Here is a 19,210-nt window from a genome sequence, read left to right on the forward strand (position 1 = left end):
GGATTCTAGAAGGGAGGAGATCACCTACAAACCTAAAGACAAGGATTTAATGACAGTTATGGCAAGACTGCAAATGTATAAATTTTCAAAACAGAAAAATGACATGCCTGTCAAAAGCAGGTAGTAGAAGGGAAGAAAAGAGATAGGAGGATGTGCAGAACTACTGTGGTCCTCTTTCGAGGAAGGAGTTAAAGGATAGCATCTAAAGTTAAGACAAAGGTTCCATGTGAAAAAGAAACCAAGAGCGAAACTAAAAATAATAACTACTAATAACTGGCAGGGGAAGTGAAGAATTCTTCACTTTTCACACTTTACTTTTCACAGTGGAGAGTCAACAGCTACTAGCTATAACTTGATTAATCAAGAAATAGAAACATAAACCTATCATTCAGCGCTGTGGCGGAAGTCATCAGAAGTACTGAAAGTAGAAATGGTTAAAAGCGATTAATTCTGGGGATTCATGAGGGTGGGGCACAATCGTGCAGCAGACCCTCCCCCATTTAGGCTCTCCTCTATGGTTTGAGACTTTCTTTAAGAAAAACGAATCTGGCAGTAATAAAGTAGGAATAACTGAAAGGGATCTAGGTTAAAGAAAGAAAAATCGACTAGAAAACTACAGCAGTACATAAGAGAATAAACACTGAAGAAAGCTAGTAATGAGAATGTCAGAAGAGGAAATCCACCAGGCTTTTGGAGAAGAAAGAAATAACAAGGTATACTCGAATAGAGATTGTGAGTGAAGATAATTACAGACTTTCTAAGCTGAAACTCTGGGAGAAATATTAAAGAGAAGAGGAATGTACACTAAGAATGAAATCATAAAGGGTTTAAATTGAAGCATCAATAGCATACCCAAACGGATGAACTCTACAACAGGAATTCTCATTGGGGATCCATTGTTGGAATTAGGGGCTCTGTGACCCCCAGAAATGGTACGCAAGCTTCTGCATTTAAGTGCACACCTGCGTACACAATCACACACACATATCTGAAGGACTGGGGGTCCAGGTAGAAGAGGGCAGTAGTTCACTGCTTTCACCAAATTCTCAAAAGGATCCATAACACTACTCCATTTAGCTGGAAATATGGGTCTGGATCTCCCACAGTGGGTGATCACAGCAGAACCATAGATCTGGAAGCCATCAGCATAAAAGTTATGAGTTAAGAGAAAACGACAACATCCAATCAAATCATCAATTTATCAGAGTATACTGTGTGCAGAAAAGAAAAAAAGACGGTTAAGTCCAAAGCTTTATATAAGAAAAAGAGGTACAGGAAAGGATAGAAAGGGACAAGAGTTGGCAAAAAGAAGACTTGGGAGCATCAAAGAGAAGAAAGAGAAGTGGCAGACGTGGACTGAGAGAAATTTAAACCAGAAGTAAGTCAACGGTGGAAGCAACATGTCCAGCAGATTTGCAGAGACACAAAGCAGATCTCAAAAGATTAAAAATGAAATGATGGAGAGTAAAGAGAAGGAATGGCAATGAAATTAATATTGAAAGAGAAAGAAATTGATTGGTGCCTTGTGGAAGGTTTATCTAGAAGATAAGAGTCTGTGCACGGCTGCGGAAAGAAAATAATTTAAAATTTCATACCAATTTTTCAGAAATTTGGATTTCTTCAAAATGACTGAGTTAGAGCCTTCAACTAAACAAATAGGTAATATAAACAACATCTCCAATCTTCAAACTCATAAGTATCTACTTACATAGAAACAGAAAAACCTCAAGTCCAGATGAGCCTTGCTAGGGTAGCACTTTGATAGGAGAAAGCATATACACGAGGCATGGAGTTTTCATAACAATTACTGAAAATTCACTCAATACTCGTTTCAGCTACAATCGCAAGCTGCAAATTCTTAACCCTCTGTGCAGTAGTTCAGCTGCCCGGGACCCTTACCAAGCCAGCAGTACCTCCGACAGTGTCTGTTTCTGTATTGTCCTGGCCTCAGGCAACTGTCTCAGGGACTACCTGCTTGCCCACTCTATATTACCAGAGATTATCTATTAGGTTTGGGTTCTCTCCTGGTTCCTCCTAGTTTTCTACAAATGTGTCACTCTCAATAATACTATGATCATTTTGTATTAACTACTTCTCTGTTTTTGTGTGTGCAACAACAGTAACATCACAATTTCTAACTCTTGGAATTATTCTGGTATATTTAAAACTCTCCATATGGAACTGAAATTATATCTTTTAAACTTTCCTGATTTCTACAGAAACTTAATTTATTTCTGTTACAGCATCACTCAAAAGAGTTGGACAGATTTTCACCAAATTTGGAGGCTATATCCAGAGTGATCTAACTGAAAATACAGGCTGTGACAAAAACAAAATCATTTTGGGAGATCCTGGAGTGCCTTCCTCGAGAGCTAAGTAGTTATACACCAAAGCAGCTGACACGGAACCATAGCAAGAGGTGCTTCTGGCTGTCTGTCACGGGAATATGACACATATATTAAAACACAGAGAACTTGAAGAATGTTTCAAATGTGAGATCCAAATCAAAGGTCACAAGATGAAATCCTGGCTTGCCATGGAGTGAATGCTTCTCAGTTGGAAAAATCCATCTATACAATGGTTATCAATCCTCCAGGACAAAGCAGGGGTGCCCTACTAGTGATAAAAAGCAACATCAACATCTCCAAAAAGATTTCATTTGTTTAAAACAGGACATCTGGTTTAACTAGCTCAATTTTAATTACCTGAATTTAACCTGATTTTTATAAAACTATTTTGTTACAAAGTAGCTTATAATTCAGAGACTGTATGCTAATTCAGAAAAAACTACCCCTAAATGAGGCTGTATTATAATTTCAAATGTATTTCTCAACTGCACTGAAATAACAATAATGTGACTGATCACATTCAACCAGCAGTTTAGTCATAAACAGAATGATTTTGTATTCCATTACTGAACCCTATGGTAATATCCCAAGATCAACGCCTTATACAAACAGCCAACAGTATTTCAACTTTCTAGTTAGTCATGTGAAAGCCATAACGATCACAGATTGATTTATAAGTACTATAAAAACAAGACTCCTTGAAATGTAGAGACATTTTCTATGCTGTTAAGTGTATTTAAAATATGTTAGACTTACACAAGCACAATTTTCACCAAAAAAGCAGATAGGAAGTTTTAGAATATCTTCTGTCCAGCATAACAACAACCACTTGCTTATTAACGGTGATTCCAAAACTTAATATAACAATAAAAGTTCTGACTTTTTTTTTTGGTGAGGAGATCAGCCCTGTGCTAACACCTGCCAATCCTCCTCCTCTTTTTGCTGAGCAAGACTGGCCTTGGGCTAACATCCGTGCCCATCTTCCTCTACTTCATATGGGACGCTGCCACAGCATGGCTTGACAAGCGGTGCGTTGGTGCGCGCCTGGGATCCGAACCAGTGAACCCCAGGCCGCCGCAGCGGAGCGCGTGCACCTAACCGCTTGCACCACCGGGCCGGCCCCTAAAAGTTCTGACTTTTAAAAGGCTGACAAGACATAGTCTACTTTCAACATTAGAATGTTCAGGGCTGGCCCCGTGGCTTAGCGGTTAAGTGCGCGCGCTCCACTGCCGGCGGCCCGGGTTCAGATCCTGGGCGCTCACCAACGGACTGCTTCTCCAGCCATGAGGCCGCGTCCCACATACAGCAACTAGAAGAATGTGCAGCTATGACATACAACTATCTACTGGGGCTTTGGGGGGAAAAATAAATAAATAAAATTATAAAAAAAAAAAAAATGTTCATACTTTGGTCTTCAGTAGAAAGAAAAAGTACCAATAATAACTCGTGAATTTACCTTCTTTGAATTTCCAATTCTTCTTGTGATGGGCCATTTTGAACTTGGGCAGGCAGTTGTGAATTCTGTCTAGGCAATGTTGGCCCTAAAAAGGGAGGAAAACATTATAGATGAACATTATCTTTATATTTAGCTGGATAGAGGAGATAAAATCATGAGAATAACAAAAAACCATCACATATTTACAAATGTTCCTTCTTTTTGTTTAGCAAAATAAAATATAAGCTTCACATAACACAGAGCAAATGAAAGACTGCAACATAATACTGTCATCATCTCCATAAGGCTTACTTGAAACAAATGGAAAACATCAACAATAAAGGAAAAATAAACATTTATATATGAAGAGCTTGAGTAAATCAAGTGTTTGATGAGCATCTGAATAGGCACCTAGGCTCGACATTTTCTAAGACAATGAGACATTCTCTTTGGGGGACTTATTCATGAAGTGGAGAGGGAGAACTGAAATGAAAAATCAGAATTCAAAAACTCACCTAAATAGAACACTGGAAATGAAAAACAGGAGAGAGAGAGCATGAGAACCTCATTACTAGACTGGCGACTGCTAACGCATTTATCAAATCTGCCCAATTTAAGCTGCCGTTCTTATTTAACAGCCTGGCATTGCCAGAACTGGTGAAAACCAACATTTGCTAAACTTCCATATACAATTCACCTCCTGATCTTAATTTTTAATGCAACAGAAGTAATCTTAATAACTTTTCATTTGGGGTAAAGAAAAAAAAAAACAAAGAAAACCAAACCCTGCATTCAAACCAACATGATTCTGTCATGAGAAACTAATGACCATCCATTCCCACATCATCATGTACAATGCAGATCCATTTTTAGCATCTTATAAAGAATGCCACTAATTTATGGGACCTTTTAATGTCATTGGATATAAAAATTAAATGTGTCATAAAATGAGATAAATAAATACTGGACCTAATATACAATGCCTAGGGTTACAACAGAACAATCTTGAAATCTAACGCAGTAAACAGGAGAATACAGAAATAGTAGTTATCTTCCACTCTTGGAGAGAAATATATGAGTAATGATATGCTGTACATATTTGTGAAAATTCTAGTGTGCCAGCAAATGCCCCTAGCAGATATTTTGAAAGTGTTCTGTAGACCACTAGTATAAAAAACAGTGAATAAATAAATGCTCTGTGTACTACAGCAAATTCTCGTAATCTATGAGTTAACAGCACAAAGTATCTATTTTATGCTAGTGGAGTAGACTTCACAACTAGAAGGATAAGGTTCATTAGAATGTAATACAGTACTACTATATCCCAAGGGCAGAAAAGTAAACAATTTGGTCTGAACTTACCTACTAATTTTTTCCTCATCTCTTTACACATGTTTTTAGATTAATCATTTAATTTGTCCTCTAAAGACAAATTAGATGACAAACTGCAGTGATATATCTCATTAGATTTCCTAAAAGAGTGCTATTTTGAGAACCACATGAAGGAAATATAAAAATATATTAATCCCATGTAATTAGTAACAACAACAACAACAAAATCAAAAATCTTTTTAAATTAAAATTAAATACACACTTAAAATGTTTACATAAATGAAAATATAACTTGTCTAGTCAACACACTGGAATTCTTTCCTTCTTCCAGAAATTAACATGATGTGAAAACAGACTGTCATATTAAGCCATACACTAATGCTTAATACTTTACAGGGAAAAGATATCTCATTTCTTCTGGCAGAAGGAGGGGGATATACAAGGTGGGAGGGTAAATTTGAGAAAATATAAACTATTCGGGTGAAGTATTTTATGTATCTAAAGTTATGTGTATCCAAAAATATTAAATGTGAGCATTTAGCATAGGCAACTCACAAGACCCTTATGGTTTAACTATTTTTTTAAGTAATTTTTGTGTATTTAAGTGAAAACCTCATGTTGCTCAAATAATTAAACAGCTGGATGTCAGCTTAGACTTGTTTGGCATCTGTCTCTAAGAATAATGCAATGGCACTACTCACATCTAGGGCAGGCATTATATCTCAATGATAGTATTAAAAGAATTCACCAATTAAAATATACCGATGTCAGTTTTAACTCAAATATATAAATTCAAGAAAAAGATGTCAAAATTTCAACTCAATCCCACTGATTTTATTAAAGAGGTTTTTCAAAAAAAAAAACTAACAGAAGCTTGACATAACACAAAAAAATCTGAATGAGAAAACAGTATCTTAGCAATTTACAGAAACTATTTTGGACTTTTTAAAAAAAATTTACTCAGCAAACTTGTTTTAAAAATATGGGCAGTATTTTCTGGCTGATATCATTAATTACAAAAATAATTTGCTACAGTTTATTCACGTAGCTGAGAAGTAAAGAAAAACTTCAAGGAAGACCTTTTTAAAGTAGAGGGAATTTTGATCCAAGAACAACTCCTAAAATTCTTTTCTACATGCTTCTTGGTGATAACGGCCTATTTGTCTTTCCATAGACATTCCTTAAATGGGGGGCAGGAGAGGAGAGAAGCCTTCCCATTGGCATTTTCTCACATCTATATTTAATCTGGTTGTTTTGTTCGTTTCTTCTTCATCAATATTGTCAAGTCACAATAATGAGCACAGTGAAATTCATGTGCTTTTAAAAAATAATATAAATAGACTGTAAGCATTAAATAAAAGAATTCTAGGTCAATTATAAACTTCAGGTACACAATTACATTTTTCCTTCTTGTCAAACATTCTACTGGGTTATACAATTGGTAGATTATACCAAAGGCATCACACACAACACGAAGCAGCATCTAAGATTAAGCAAGGCTGTCAGCTGCCATCGTATCGTCTGGAATATGACTATTACTTACTTCACATAGGTCATACTCCTAATTGAGTATCTGTGTTCTCATAGAACACAAAAGAGGTATTTTTCTAACCAGCGAGCAAATGCCAATATTTTAGGAGCATGATATGGTGGTTAACAGCTCTCTTTTGGAAAAAAAGAGAAGAAACAAGGGAACCCGCTCTGCTCCAAGTATATTATCATTAAGAACAGTAGCTATTCGAGGGTTAGTTTTCTCTGTTTCAGTACCATGAGCCAAAGACAACGGCAGATCTGAATTTGTCCTGGCTAGAATTCACATAGCAAAGTATGTTAATTACTGTTTCTAACAAAGAAAATGTGTCCATGTCACTGACATGGCATCTTATAAATGATGGAAATCAGAATGGAGTATCTCTCTAAACCAGGAATGAATGGCCATTTCAGTCTTGGCTTCAATATTGAGTTTTGGCTAAAGCTCATTTCACTTAACTGTCACATTTTAATTTTCACAAATAGAGTTTCACACTTAGCCACAGACTATTTAAAAACACAGGACTAAAAGACAAATAGGTGTTATTATACACAATACAATCAAGTTTAAACTTATTAATGTGGTAATCGCATTATTTGTACACAGTTAAATCAATTAAAGGTAGTAATGGGGGCAAATCGGCTTTTTAATGCATTATTAAGGCCAAATCAATCTTTTCTCCACAATTGTGTAAACTGTATCTATTATGCTGCATGTAGAACTCAACATGTTATGTAGCAAAGTATAGAACATCAAGTAGGTTTTCAAAAGGAACTAAAGAGTCCTAATAACACAAATACAAATAATCACTCATAGCTAGTTCAAAAGATGGCCTGGAGGATCCCCCAGGAGGAGGCAGAAAAATCAGAAATAAAAGTCACTGATTAAACACTTAATCTGCACTGAGTAATTGTGGAATCTGGGAAGGAGAAGGGGGATTTACAAAGAGCAGCACAATAGGCTTGCTGCTCTAACTGTGTCACCTGGAATAATTGGAAAATATAACTTTAGGTGATTAAGAAATACATTAGAATTTTCATTTTTGGAAATTTATAGCACATGCTTCTTTGCCTAGACCAGCAAGTACATAAATTTTAAAATAACTCTCTTTAGAGGTAAATAAACAGTATCAGTCCTACTGAAGAATCACATCAAAAACTCTGAGTCACATGCATAAAGTACATAAACACAGCTGAACTGTTTATGTAAAATTTTAGCAGTCTATCATTTTATAATTTTCTCTCTCAAAATAATCTGGTCAGTCAAGGTATACGGGAGTCAAAAAGGTATATATGAGTCAAAAAAAAAAGAACCTAAGATTTAAAAGTCACTTTTTGAACTTGGATTTTCAAAACAAAGTTTTAGAGTCAAATGAGGATAAAAGGAACTCAGACAAAGGTGTGTGTGTATGTGTATACATATATAGATATATCCTTGTGTAAGGACAAGGATATGCATGTAACTGATCAGCTGTAATTTGGGGTGGCTAAGTGACATATATCTGGTCTGTCCCTGCAAACAATATATATATATGTGCACACATGTGTTTATGAGAGTAAGTGTGAAAGAACACACTCCATGAGCCTAAACTCACTCCTAAGCCACAGATACCTAAACTACTCAATAAAGGAGCCTGTCGATCAGAAATCAGACTATTAAAGAAGGAATAGCTTTCATCTATCTGCCTCACAACACGTACACCTAAAAATTAATTCAGGTTAAGCAAAAGCTCCCTTCCAATAAGGCACATTCACATTCCCCAAATCACAGCATAAGATGGATCTATTTTTTTCCCTTAAATTCTAAATTAAAAGACTGCTTTCAAACAAAATAGCTAAAAACAAAAATAAACAAAAACCTCTCTCATTCGTGCTGGAAGACGTGAGCAAGAATTCGTTTTTTTAAGATCCCACTTCTAACTAAATCCTCACTAAGAAGCCAACTCAAAAGCTGACCAAATCACCTACACAACCACAACAAATATCACAACATAGGACAGGAGCTGGCTGTATATCCCCAAAAACCACACACCAGACTATGGCCTAAGGAAACAAAGGTTATGGAAATGTGCAAGTCGTATGTACCACAGCTTGAAAAAGGAATGTAAACATAATGTTGCTTACCACAGAAAATACATCGCAAATTAGTGCTGTCCTGGGTAGCAGTAACCTTGCTCTGGGCTGCAACAGACACCTTGGTGTTAGAAGCTTCAAAGGATAGCGGGGCCATCTGAAGAATTGCACATACGCTAAAAGGTGCTTTGAAAGGTTCAAAACGTATTTATACATACGTCCTAGCTAGATCCTCATTCTGGAAGCTCTGGAATTTAACAAAAAACGTATCCTCTTTAACGTAAGCTTTAAAAAAAAAATTTTGTGTGTCATCTTATTTGTGGAAAAACCCTATAATGAGCCACAGATCAAATGATGCACTTATAGCTTAATTATTTCCTGAGTTACACAATAAGAGAGTGCAATTGATTTACGTCTTACAATTATATTTTTAAAAGTAAATGGAGCTGAGGTCTAGGAAGTCAAGATCTATTAGAGTTAATTTCATGATATCTACCCTCTTTACGAATTGCTCAATTAGGAGAATTTCAGCTGAAAAAAATTTAGGGGAAATGCTTAAGATTAACTAAACATGAGATGAGCTCATTTCTACTAGCTGTAAACAACCAAAGCCATTTTAAACAGCCTACAGCAATTAAAGTGTTTTATATTCATTGATGTAAAATACGAATATTTTCATTTGCTCTTCGCTTTGAAAAATATCAAAACTATTCACTGTTTTACCAACCCACATTTTATTGTTCCTGTTTTCTCAGTACATATATGGGTGTACATATTTGACAAAATCTTATTAAAAATGTGTGGCCACATCAAACAGCCACTTAATATTTAGGTTATCTACATTAAAATTTACCTTAAGTATTAATGAAGTAAATTCTCTTTAAGAGAAAAAAATGAGAAGAAAGTGATAATTTATGAAAAGGGGGGAGGGTTTATATAAAATCAAGGTGACACTCAAAATCAGGGTGGGAAAAACAAAAGTAAAAAAATTTTTTAGTAGTACATTAGTGACATTCAAAACTTTACAGCAATAATTTTCTATAAAATTCTAAAGCAATTCTTTTCAGCCTGGGAAAGATTTTCTTTTGCCAATGGCATTGACCAAGAAACAATGAACAGATTAAAAATATACTGACTTAAGAAAGACTACGTAAAGGCAAACAAGACAGTGGTTTCAATTTACCCTAAAACTGTTTCTTTAAAAAATACAATTTATGCTAACTAAAAAAGTTTACGTAGAATCAGAACCAAACCAATTTATATTTAAAGAATGCACATCTGAAAATGGTAGTCTTAAATAATCAAGAAAATTTTTTATCATTTTTAGAAATTAGATTTAATATCATCCAATTAAGTTTAAATCTTGCTTTAAAAATATTACACAGCAGATATTTTCAAACACAAACAAAATAAATAAGATTGATAAATGTCACCTTTGCTAAGTACTTCCAACCACTCAATTATTATTAAAGTCGCATGCACAATATTTACAGTAATGACATAAAAAAAACCACAGGCATACATATAAACTATCTACAAAGCTAATTAGATCATTCTAAAGGAGATAAACAATTTAGAAAATTTTCAATAATTATATTTTAAGTTTAAACTTTAAAAAAAAAATCTGTCTTACCGATGTTTGTAAATGACTACTTTTATAAAGCCTTTTTTAAATAAACATGCCTAGTTTTCAGGCTTTACCCTTCAGTTCCTTTAATTCACATTTACATGGAAAAAAAAACATAAGGAAAATATAAAAACTTACAAGAAAAACCTGAGAAATTATCTCGTCTCTGACAGCAAAGAAATTGCCCCATTCCATTACTAATCATTTTGGCAAGGAGTCATCTGACAATTGTCAGAATGCAGGTAAACCATTATTACTGCATAAGACAAAACGTTTTCAACCCAAAACTCCCAATCTCGTCAGTTTCAACTATTATGCAACATTCTTGCTCTTGGTATCTTTAAGCATTTGCTTTCTACTGACTTTTACTTGGTACCATCACATAAAATACTGATCTAAATTCTGATAAGGTTGCTTGAATTCTACTGCAGTTTGCATTTCCTGAAGATACTAAATTATTCATGCCATCATATGCATAAGGCTAACAGCACTTCCTGCTTAATATTGATGTGATTAACTCTTTCTTCACTCAGCCAACGGAGGAGGGTGGAATATGAGAGGGAACATTCATCGGCCAGATTGAGTAAATTCAGTACTATGATGATTACAGCATAATCAGTTTTAAGACTAGCATCATATTCCATCTATCGTACATTTTACCTATGAAAAGAACATTTCTCTTTGAGTTAGCCATATTAAAATAGGCTTAGGGCTGAGAGAAATTAGGATGGGCCCTAAAGGAAAGCATGAACTGAGAAGGTTTATATATCAAAAAAGCAAAATTTAACATCCGTATTAGACTTACAGAGAAGAAAAATGGCCATCTCTATCAGCTACGCAGACCTTAAAACAGTCTTGTCATGGTTGTTCATTTATTTCTAATGTAGTTCGTAAAACAGCTGTTCCTCAGGCTTTTCCCCTGGCCTTTTAACATTCTTTACCATTAGGTGTTTTTTCTTATGTGCAGGGAAATGTAGAAACCTTGGGTGAGATTTTAGTAGCAGAAAATGACAGGCTGTTTAGATCTGATCAGCATTACTCTATTTTATTTCTATATATAATTACTAGAGTAGACCCTTAGCATTCATGTTTTTTAACATGAGAGGTTTCCACGATTAGCAGCTAATCCCAAGGCAATTTGTAATGGGGATATTACCCATCTCAGCATTTTTTCTGAGGATTAAACGGGATGCTTGCTTAAAGCTGGTTTTAATTTGATTTGCACTCTGGAAAGCTGGGCTGCTGAATGAGCACAGCATCAGCACCCAAATTAGCCGTGTTCACACTCTGACCATCAGTAAGGCCCCCGGGCATTCCCTCATGACTGCGAAGCTCTACTACATACATTTTAAGAGGGAATGAAAGCAAATGCGTTTGTTTTGTTCTAAGGTATCCAGAATAGAACGGAGGAAGACGCTGCAGCGGCTTGGTTGCCTGCGTTCAAAACAACAGATACCGTGGAAATGTAAATCGGTGTAGCCACTACGGAAAACAGTACGGAGGTTCCTCAAAAAATTAAGAAACGAACTACCATGTGATCCAGCAATTCCACTTCCAGAAATATACCCAAAGGAATTGAAAACAGGATCTCAAAGAATTATCTGCACTCCCGTGTTGCTTGCAGCATTATTCACAATGGTCAAGATATGTAAACAATCTAAGCGTCTGTCAACAAATGAATGGAGGAAGAAGATGCAGTGTCTGTATACACAACGGAATATTATTCAGCCATGAGAAGGAAGGAAATCCCGCCGTTTTCGACAGCACGGACAGACCTCGAGGGCATTATGCTACGTGAAATAAACCAGAAATAGAAAGACAAAGACCACATGGTATCACTTGTATGTGGAATCTAAAAAAGTCAAACTCATAGAAACAGAGAGTAGAAAAGGGTTGCCAGGGGCTGGAAGGTGGGGGAAATAGGGAGAAACTGGTAAAAAGGTGCAGATTTTCAGCGGTAAGATGAATAAGGTCTGAGGATTTCTTGTAAAGCATGGTGTCTATAGTTGATAACACTGTATTGTGTAAGTGAAATTTGCTGAAAGTAGAACTTAAATATTCTCACCAAAAAAAAAGCTGAATATGTGAGGTGAGGTGATGGATATGTTAATTAACTTGAAGGGAGGAGACCTTTCACAACGTATACACATAGCAAATCACCACAGCATACACTTTAAATATCTTACAATTTTATTTGTCAATTACACCTCAGTAAAGCTGGGGGAAAATAATAAAACAGGTACCATATTGCAGTGAATTGTGCTAGGAGACATGAGATTTACAAACGGTAAATTTTATTCAAAGTGATAGCATTTTTAAAATGGCATTTCCAAAAAATTTCAAATTTTATTTTAAAATATATGTAGTTTTTAATAAAAGAAAATCCTTACACATCTCAGGAAATGGAGCATCATGCATCTATAGCCACACATGAAAAAATACCATCATATGGAACTCTCCTTTTTTTACTGAATCTTAGGCAAAACTGTATACATGATTGGACTCTCCCACCCCTCTTCGTTTCTTTAATTCTCCCCCAACTTATGGCCTCAAATGCATTTTATTTCCTTCTGAGCAAGTATGAAAACGACTGCTAAGAGTTGATAAACTGCTGATAATTTATTAGGCTTGACTGGCAATAGTCTCAACATGCTCCTCAGTCCAGCATCTCTTTCGTAAACCATTTATTTTTAGATGTGGAATGAAGGACTGCGTCTAGCTAAAGAAACGTGAAGAGTCAACCAGAAGTTGAGGCGCCTTATAATTTACCAATCACGTCATATCTTAATACTTCTAAAGGCAAGAGTAACCAGAGTCCCACATTCATTTCTCAGCTGCTTCTTCCTGAGCACAGATCAAGACCTGTCCATCAAATCACCTTCCCATCCCCTGCCCTTTGTTATTAAGTATATGCTCAGAGAAAACACCACATTCAGGCAGAATGCTACTTTAACAAACATGATGAGCTTATTACTGGAGTACATGTTAACTCTTTAACCAGTGCTGTTATCTATTCAGTTACACAAACCAGACATCTAGGGTCCTCCTCACCCCTTCCTTCTCTTATTACTACCATTTAACCAACTTCCACGTCCTGTTAATGCAACCTCCTCACTTCTCTCTCCAAACTATCTCCATTGCCAGTGTTCATGTTCCATGATCTCTTATTTAGTCTAGTGGTTTTCAAAGTGGGATACATATATCCCAGAATGCTAAACATACAGTGGGGTGGGAAAGAAAATGGTAGCACCTCTTTCTGTTCATTTTTTTCTCACTCTTTTTACATTTCTATTTTTTTATGTTTTATAATGTATGCAGTATGTCAACACCAAAGTAAATATACATCAACTATAAACGCACATGTATTAGGAGATAAGCTCAAAAATTAAGAGACCACCAGCCTAGGCTACTGCAATAGCATCATCTAATTAAGCCGCCCATTCTAATCTTGGTACCTCTCCCCTTTATACTTTAGTAACTAATCATACTTCAGCAACTAAACCAGATCAAATCATCTCCCTTAGTAAAATCTCTTCTATTGCTTCCCACTGTTCTTAAGATAAATATCAAAATCCAGTGCCTTCTCCCCATAATGTGATCACTGCCTATTTCATCCAATTAATACTTTGTCACTCTCGATGCTCCAGGTACACTGGTCTCCCAATTTTTCGAATGTGCTATATATATGCTCCTCCCTCTGCAGGGCCTTTTTCACACATGCACATGCCTTCTGCCCATGATACTCTTCTCCTGGTCAACTGGTATGCCTCCTTTTGCACTAATTAGAACTTTCTGGCGGTCAACACTCAATTGGAGTTACTATTAGCCCCGAGACAACCAAGATAATTATTTCTCCCTCTTTCACCAGGAATTCTTACTTCATACTTTAAGTTTTATTACATATGTTTTTTCCTATCAACCACGTCAAAAAATTTGAAAGGAGATAATAAGCATAAATATAAAATTACACAATATCAAATTTTCTAAGAACTATGAAGAATCTGTTTAAAGACTCAGGGTAAAAGTTTTAATACAATATTAAAACTAGGCAAAGTGGTCCAAACTTATATTGGACAAGAAAGAAAGTGGGAGATAGACAGAAAATAGATCTGTGACAGCCTACAAAATTGAAGTTTGGAGGGAAAATGATAAAGGCACCCCATTCCATGGGCAAGGCTCATTTGGGGGAGGAGGGTCACATTCAATGATATGAGGCTATCTCAAATCATTTCTAAGGAAACTCACACAATTTCACTCCCTCGTCCACATGTAAAGAGCTGAAACTCTTTTAACCAAGAAAAGTATTTTCATTTAAAAATATAGTACAGAGACTTTCCAAGACCATGTCTGTTCTTTTCTACTTGTGTAAAAGAAAAATTAAGAGAACCAAATAAGTATGAACTTTCTAAGGTAATGCACCTGGGTGTGGAAAAAAAATGAAGGCAGAGAATAAACTTCAGAGTTTCACAAATTGGTAAAGCATTCATTCTATTTACGTTCAATTTGGCATAAAAAATTACTACACAATTCTGCTTTACACAATCTACCACATTTTAAAATGTTGACTTTTTTTAAACTAAACAATCTGAGGAAGGCTTTTGGCTTGAGTTTTCATCTCTTTATTTAAAAAATGTTAAGCTTTTAGTCATTTCTTTCACTGTACACCATACTCATACAACTTTAAAACAAGACAACCAATTGTTAAAACAAGAAAGTCAATTGCATGCCTGCATACATGAACACCATGCTTTTTACTATGATTTACTTTTCAAACTGCCATGCTACAGGACGTATGAACCTTGAAAAAATTACGCCAAGTAAAAGAAGCCAGTCCCAAAAGACCACAAGTTGTATGATTCCACGTATATGAAATGTCCAGAATAGGCAACTCTATAGAGACAGCAAGGAGATCAGTGGTTGCCAGGAGCCGGGAGGCACGGAGGACCCAGGGGGTGGGGTAAGGGTGGGGGTGGTGGTGACGGCTTAAAGGTACAGGGTTTCTTTTTGGTGTCATGAAAATGTTCTAAAATTGACTGTAGTGATAGTTGCACAACCCTGTGAATATACTACAAATCAGTGAATTGTACACTTTAAATGAGTAAATTACGGTTATGTGAAGCAAAGCTCAATAAAGCTGCTATGGAAAAAAAACGTTGGGCTTGTGTTCCTCATCTCAGAATTGTTTATAACACAAAGTTGAAAAATATCTCAATGCCTATTACTTTTCCATTATGGAAAATATTGAAGGTGATTACCTCTGGGCGGTGGGATTTTAGGTATTTTTACTTTCTTCTTTATGCTTTTCTGTACTGCTTAAATTTTTACAATAAGCATATGACTTTTTAATCAAGAGAAACAATGTACTCGCACTTCAAAAACAAAACGCAGTGCTGGAAATCAGAGTTCTACTCCCAAAAGCAGTCCTTGTTGGGCGGAGCTCTAAGGGGCTGGAGCTTCTGACGAGAGAACTGGATGTCAACAATGAAGGAAGCGCCCCCATTAATAACACCACTGTGACCCCAAGTGTCTGGAGGGATTGAGAGCCGGGACCTGGACGCCCTCTCCAACACCACAGCCGGTCGGGGAAGGCACACGGCAGCGCCTCTGCCATCGACTGCGCTCGCCCTTCTCTTTTTCTCTGCACAAGTCATGATACTTCACACCGAAACCAAGAAGCAGCTTCTCTCTAAAACCACACAGGACAACTAACACATAAATGACAAGACTGTCCAAACTTACTTTTTGAAATTCAAAAATATGTAAAATTTTATTAAAAGAACAGTTTTGTTGAATACATAAATAATTAAACTGGGCTTGTTGACCTCACATGGAGTTTATTCAATAGAATCAAGTTTAAGTAAAGTTATTGGTGTGGGCTGTCAGCAAGGACATAAAAATAAACTTGTTAATCAACTAAACATCATTAACTTCAGTCTCCGAAATGTAATTATATCAATAACAATACATATCTTTATTTCACTGCTCTGCAAAAAATATATTGTCTCATAAGTAGTAGGCTATAAATGCTGGTATGCCAATTCAAACCTGATGGCATGTTGTTCAAATGAAACATCAATATATTCAGGGAAACAAAGAAAATGAAAAAAGCCATCATCTATGTTGCCAAACTTATAAAAAAAAAAAGGAAACTTTAAATTAGGAGTGTCATGTTCCCCACTCTTAAGACTCAATAAATGGTACTCAATAAAGTACTTCTTTTTCAGGAAAACTGTGCACAAAATACTTATTAACATACTTTAAATAATATTTTTAGTATTTTAGTTCAACCTAGATAAGCTTATATTATTCTATTTTCTTCATTAGACATTTTCCACGTTAAATCTTAGTCTTTTCCCACTCATCCTCTAAATATAAGATATAAAAGCAGCAGCAATTCACTGTTATTTAAAAACAAAACGAAACGGGGGGGGGGGGGAGGGATGGACGGACTTCAATATCAGTAAGAGCCCAGTTATAAAACCCCAGCACCAACTGGTGGAGCTTAAGATCTTTCCAGTGTATTACGTGATTGATGAATTATTACTTTATATTATCTACTTAGAGTCAGCTGTCTGCCTCACTAGACTTCAAGATGCTCAAAGGCAGTAACTGTGCCATATTCATCTTCCTGTTACCAGCAACCAGCATAGTGCTTGGCACACAGTAATAAATTTGGTTAACTACACTGGTTTTTTACAGAACTGATGCAACTTCACTGAAGGTATACTACGTGCTAGCTGTATTCCAGGTACCTCTACATACACCCATCCATCTAAGTAATGCAAATGGTAGAGACTAACTATGAGAATGAATGGATCTGTACATAATTTTATAATAAAGGAGCAGGAGAAATACACAAGACCCGAAATATTTAAACAAAAGTCAGGGAAATAAAATTGTCTTTAGGGCCGGCCCCGTGGCTTAGTGGTTAAGTGCGCGCGCTCTGCTGCTGGCGGCCCGGGTTTGGATCCCAGGCGCGCACCGACGCACCGCTTCTCCGGCCATGCTGAGGCCGTGTCCCACACACGGCAACTAGAAGGATGTGCAGCTATGACACACAACTACCTACTGGGGCTTTGGGGGAAAAAAAGGAGGAGGATTGGCAATAGATGTTAGCTCAGGGCCGGTCTTCCTCAGCAAAAAGAGGAGGATTAGCATGGATGTTAGCTCAGGGCTGATATTCCTCACAAAAAAAAAAAAAATTGTCTTTAACTAAAAAACAACATTTATGTGGATGGGGAAGTCCTCCCTTCAAAGCCTAATCCAATATAATGTAAAAAAAATAACCCAGAAAATCTTTATCTGAAGCTTTTAATGGACTGTAAGGTTGGGATGCCACAAGCTTCCAGGAAAAAATTAACTCTTTAAAAAGCGAGGAAGGGGCCGGGCTGGTGGCGTAGTGGTTAAGTTGGCGTGCTCCGCTTTGGCGGCCCAGGGTTCGCAGGTTCAGATCCAGGGGTGCAGACCTATGGTACCACTTACCAAGCCATGCTGTGGCAGGCGTCTCCCACATAAAGTAGAGGAAGATGGGCAGGGATGTTAGCCCAGGGCCAATCTTCCTCAGCAAAAAGAGGAGGATTGGCAACAGATGTTGGCTCAGGGCTAATCTTCCACACACACACACACACACACACACACACACAGAGCGAGGAAGAGGCCTGTCCTTAGCCACTTCCCAGAATGAAGAAATTCACGTGAAGACAAGTTCTTTCCCCAAGCCTTAGACCAAGAATGATGGGCGCAAGAGCCATAATAAAGAAAGGGGTGTCTTTAGAAAACAAGAGGTGCCCTTAGAAAGGCAATCTGGCTGTTATCTCCTCTGGCAACAACCTTATGCTGCACTTGTTTTTAAGCAGGTCAAGACCACAAGCCGGCGGCAGGGACCGTATCCTTACTATTCACAGGACGATGAAATGCACAAGGAACACTCGTGGGACCTTGCTCAAATTCATACCTTAATGAATAAACGGGTAAATGCTGGCAGAGAAATAACTGCTGGGCTAACTGACAATACAGAAATATCACAGAGTCCTGAAACCCTAGTTCTTGCCTGGGATGTGATACTTGAAAATAAAACTTGTACTATCCAAACTGAGGCAAAAGTACCTATTTAAGAGAGAGAAGACATAACTTAAGCTGATTTCCCAAAAGAATAATAACCATTTGAAACTTTCTAAGAAAGTTTCTAGAGACTCAAACATCTATTCATGTAAATAATACCATAAATTACTATTATTGCATTAAATATACTTGAGAGCTGTTTATATATTACAACTTAGTCCAGATTAATAAGATTTTAGGCTACATTAAAAAAATATATGTATTTGTCTTTGGCCTTCAGCAGAGACACTGAATAATTTGATCTCTACATGCAGATAAAATCTGCTAAAGATGTCACTGTATTAGCACTGTCACTAACTTTGGTTCTGCCAAATTTATTTATACAGTCCCGAAATAAACAGTTTAAAGCGTTTTGAAAAAAGTAAGTCCAATAATGGTGAAAGGAACAGAAAGTGCAAGGATCTGGATGCAGGGGAGTGTGTTTACTTAATGCAGAGTCAAGAGGATCGAGAGTCATGTTAAGGAGTCTGTACTTTATTCTAAGAGCAATGGAGAGCCACTGCAAGGTACTTTGGTACACAACACAGTAGGTATGCAAAAAATCCACCCAATCTCCTGTTAATATAAAGTTGATCCCAAATATCATCTGCAGAAGAGACTAAAGACTCATTTCCTGAGAATTAATGTCACTAGTCCAAGTCAATATCTTAAAATTGGGAATGTATAATTCTAACGCTTAAAAGAAACTTTTAAACCCACGGGAACCAGTGACTCTAAATCTGAATGAGACAAAGTAATTCTTTG

General features: G+C 36.5%; 1 protein-coding gene across 9 annotated transcripts in view; it reads right to left on the reverse strand.

Moving 5' to 3' along the window:
* Positions 1-19,210, reverse strand: part of ENAH (ENAH actin regulator) — a 148,275-nt gene that overhangs the window by 37,229 nt on the left and 91,836 nt on the right. For 5 of the 9 annotated variants that reach the window (XM_087424404.1, XM_087424403.1, XM_087424402.1 and 2 more), the window contains exons 4-5: positions 8,770-8,826; positions 3,805-3,889 (exon numbers count right to left, since the gene is read on the reverse strand). In XM_087424404.1, coding sequence (XP_087280530.1) covers positions 3,805-3,889; positions 8,770-8,826 — 142 coding nt within the window. The remainder of the gene's footprint in view (positions 1-3,804; positions 3,890-8,769; positions 8,827-19,210) is intronic. The other 4 variants (XM_014794665.2, XM_014794663.2, XM_014794667.2 and 1 more) reach the window with 1 other exon arrangement.

Source organism: Ceratotherium simum, chromosome 36 (assembly GCF_057802395.1).
Source record: "Ceratotherium simum simum isolate JZ-2026a chromosome 36, ASM5780239v1, whole genome shotgun sequence".
Lineage (NCBI taxonomy): Eukaryota > Metazoa > Chordata > Mammalia > Perissodactyla > Rhinocerotidae > Ceratotherium > Ceratotherium simum.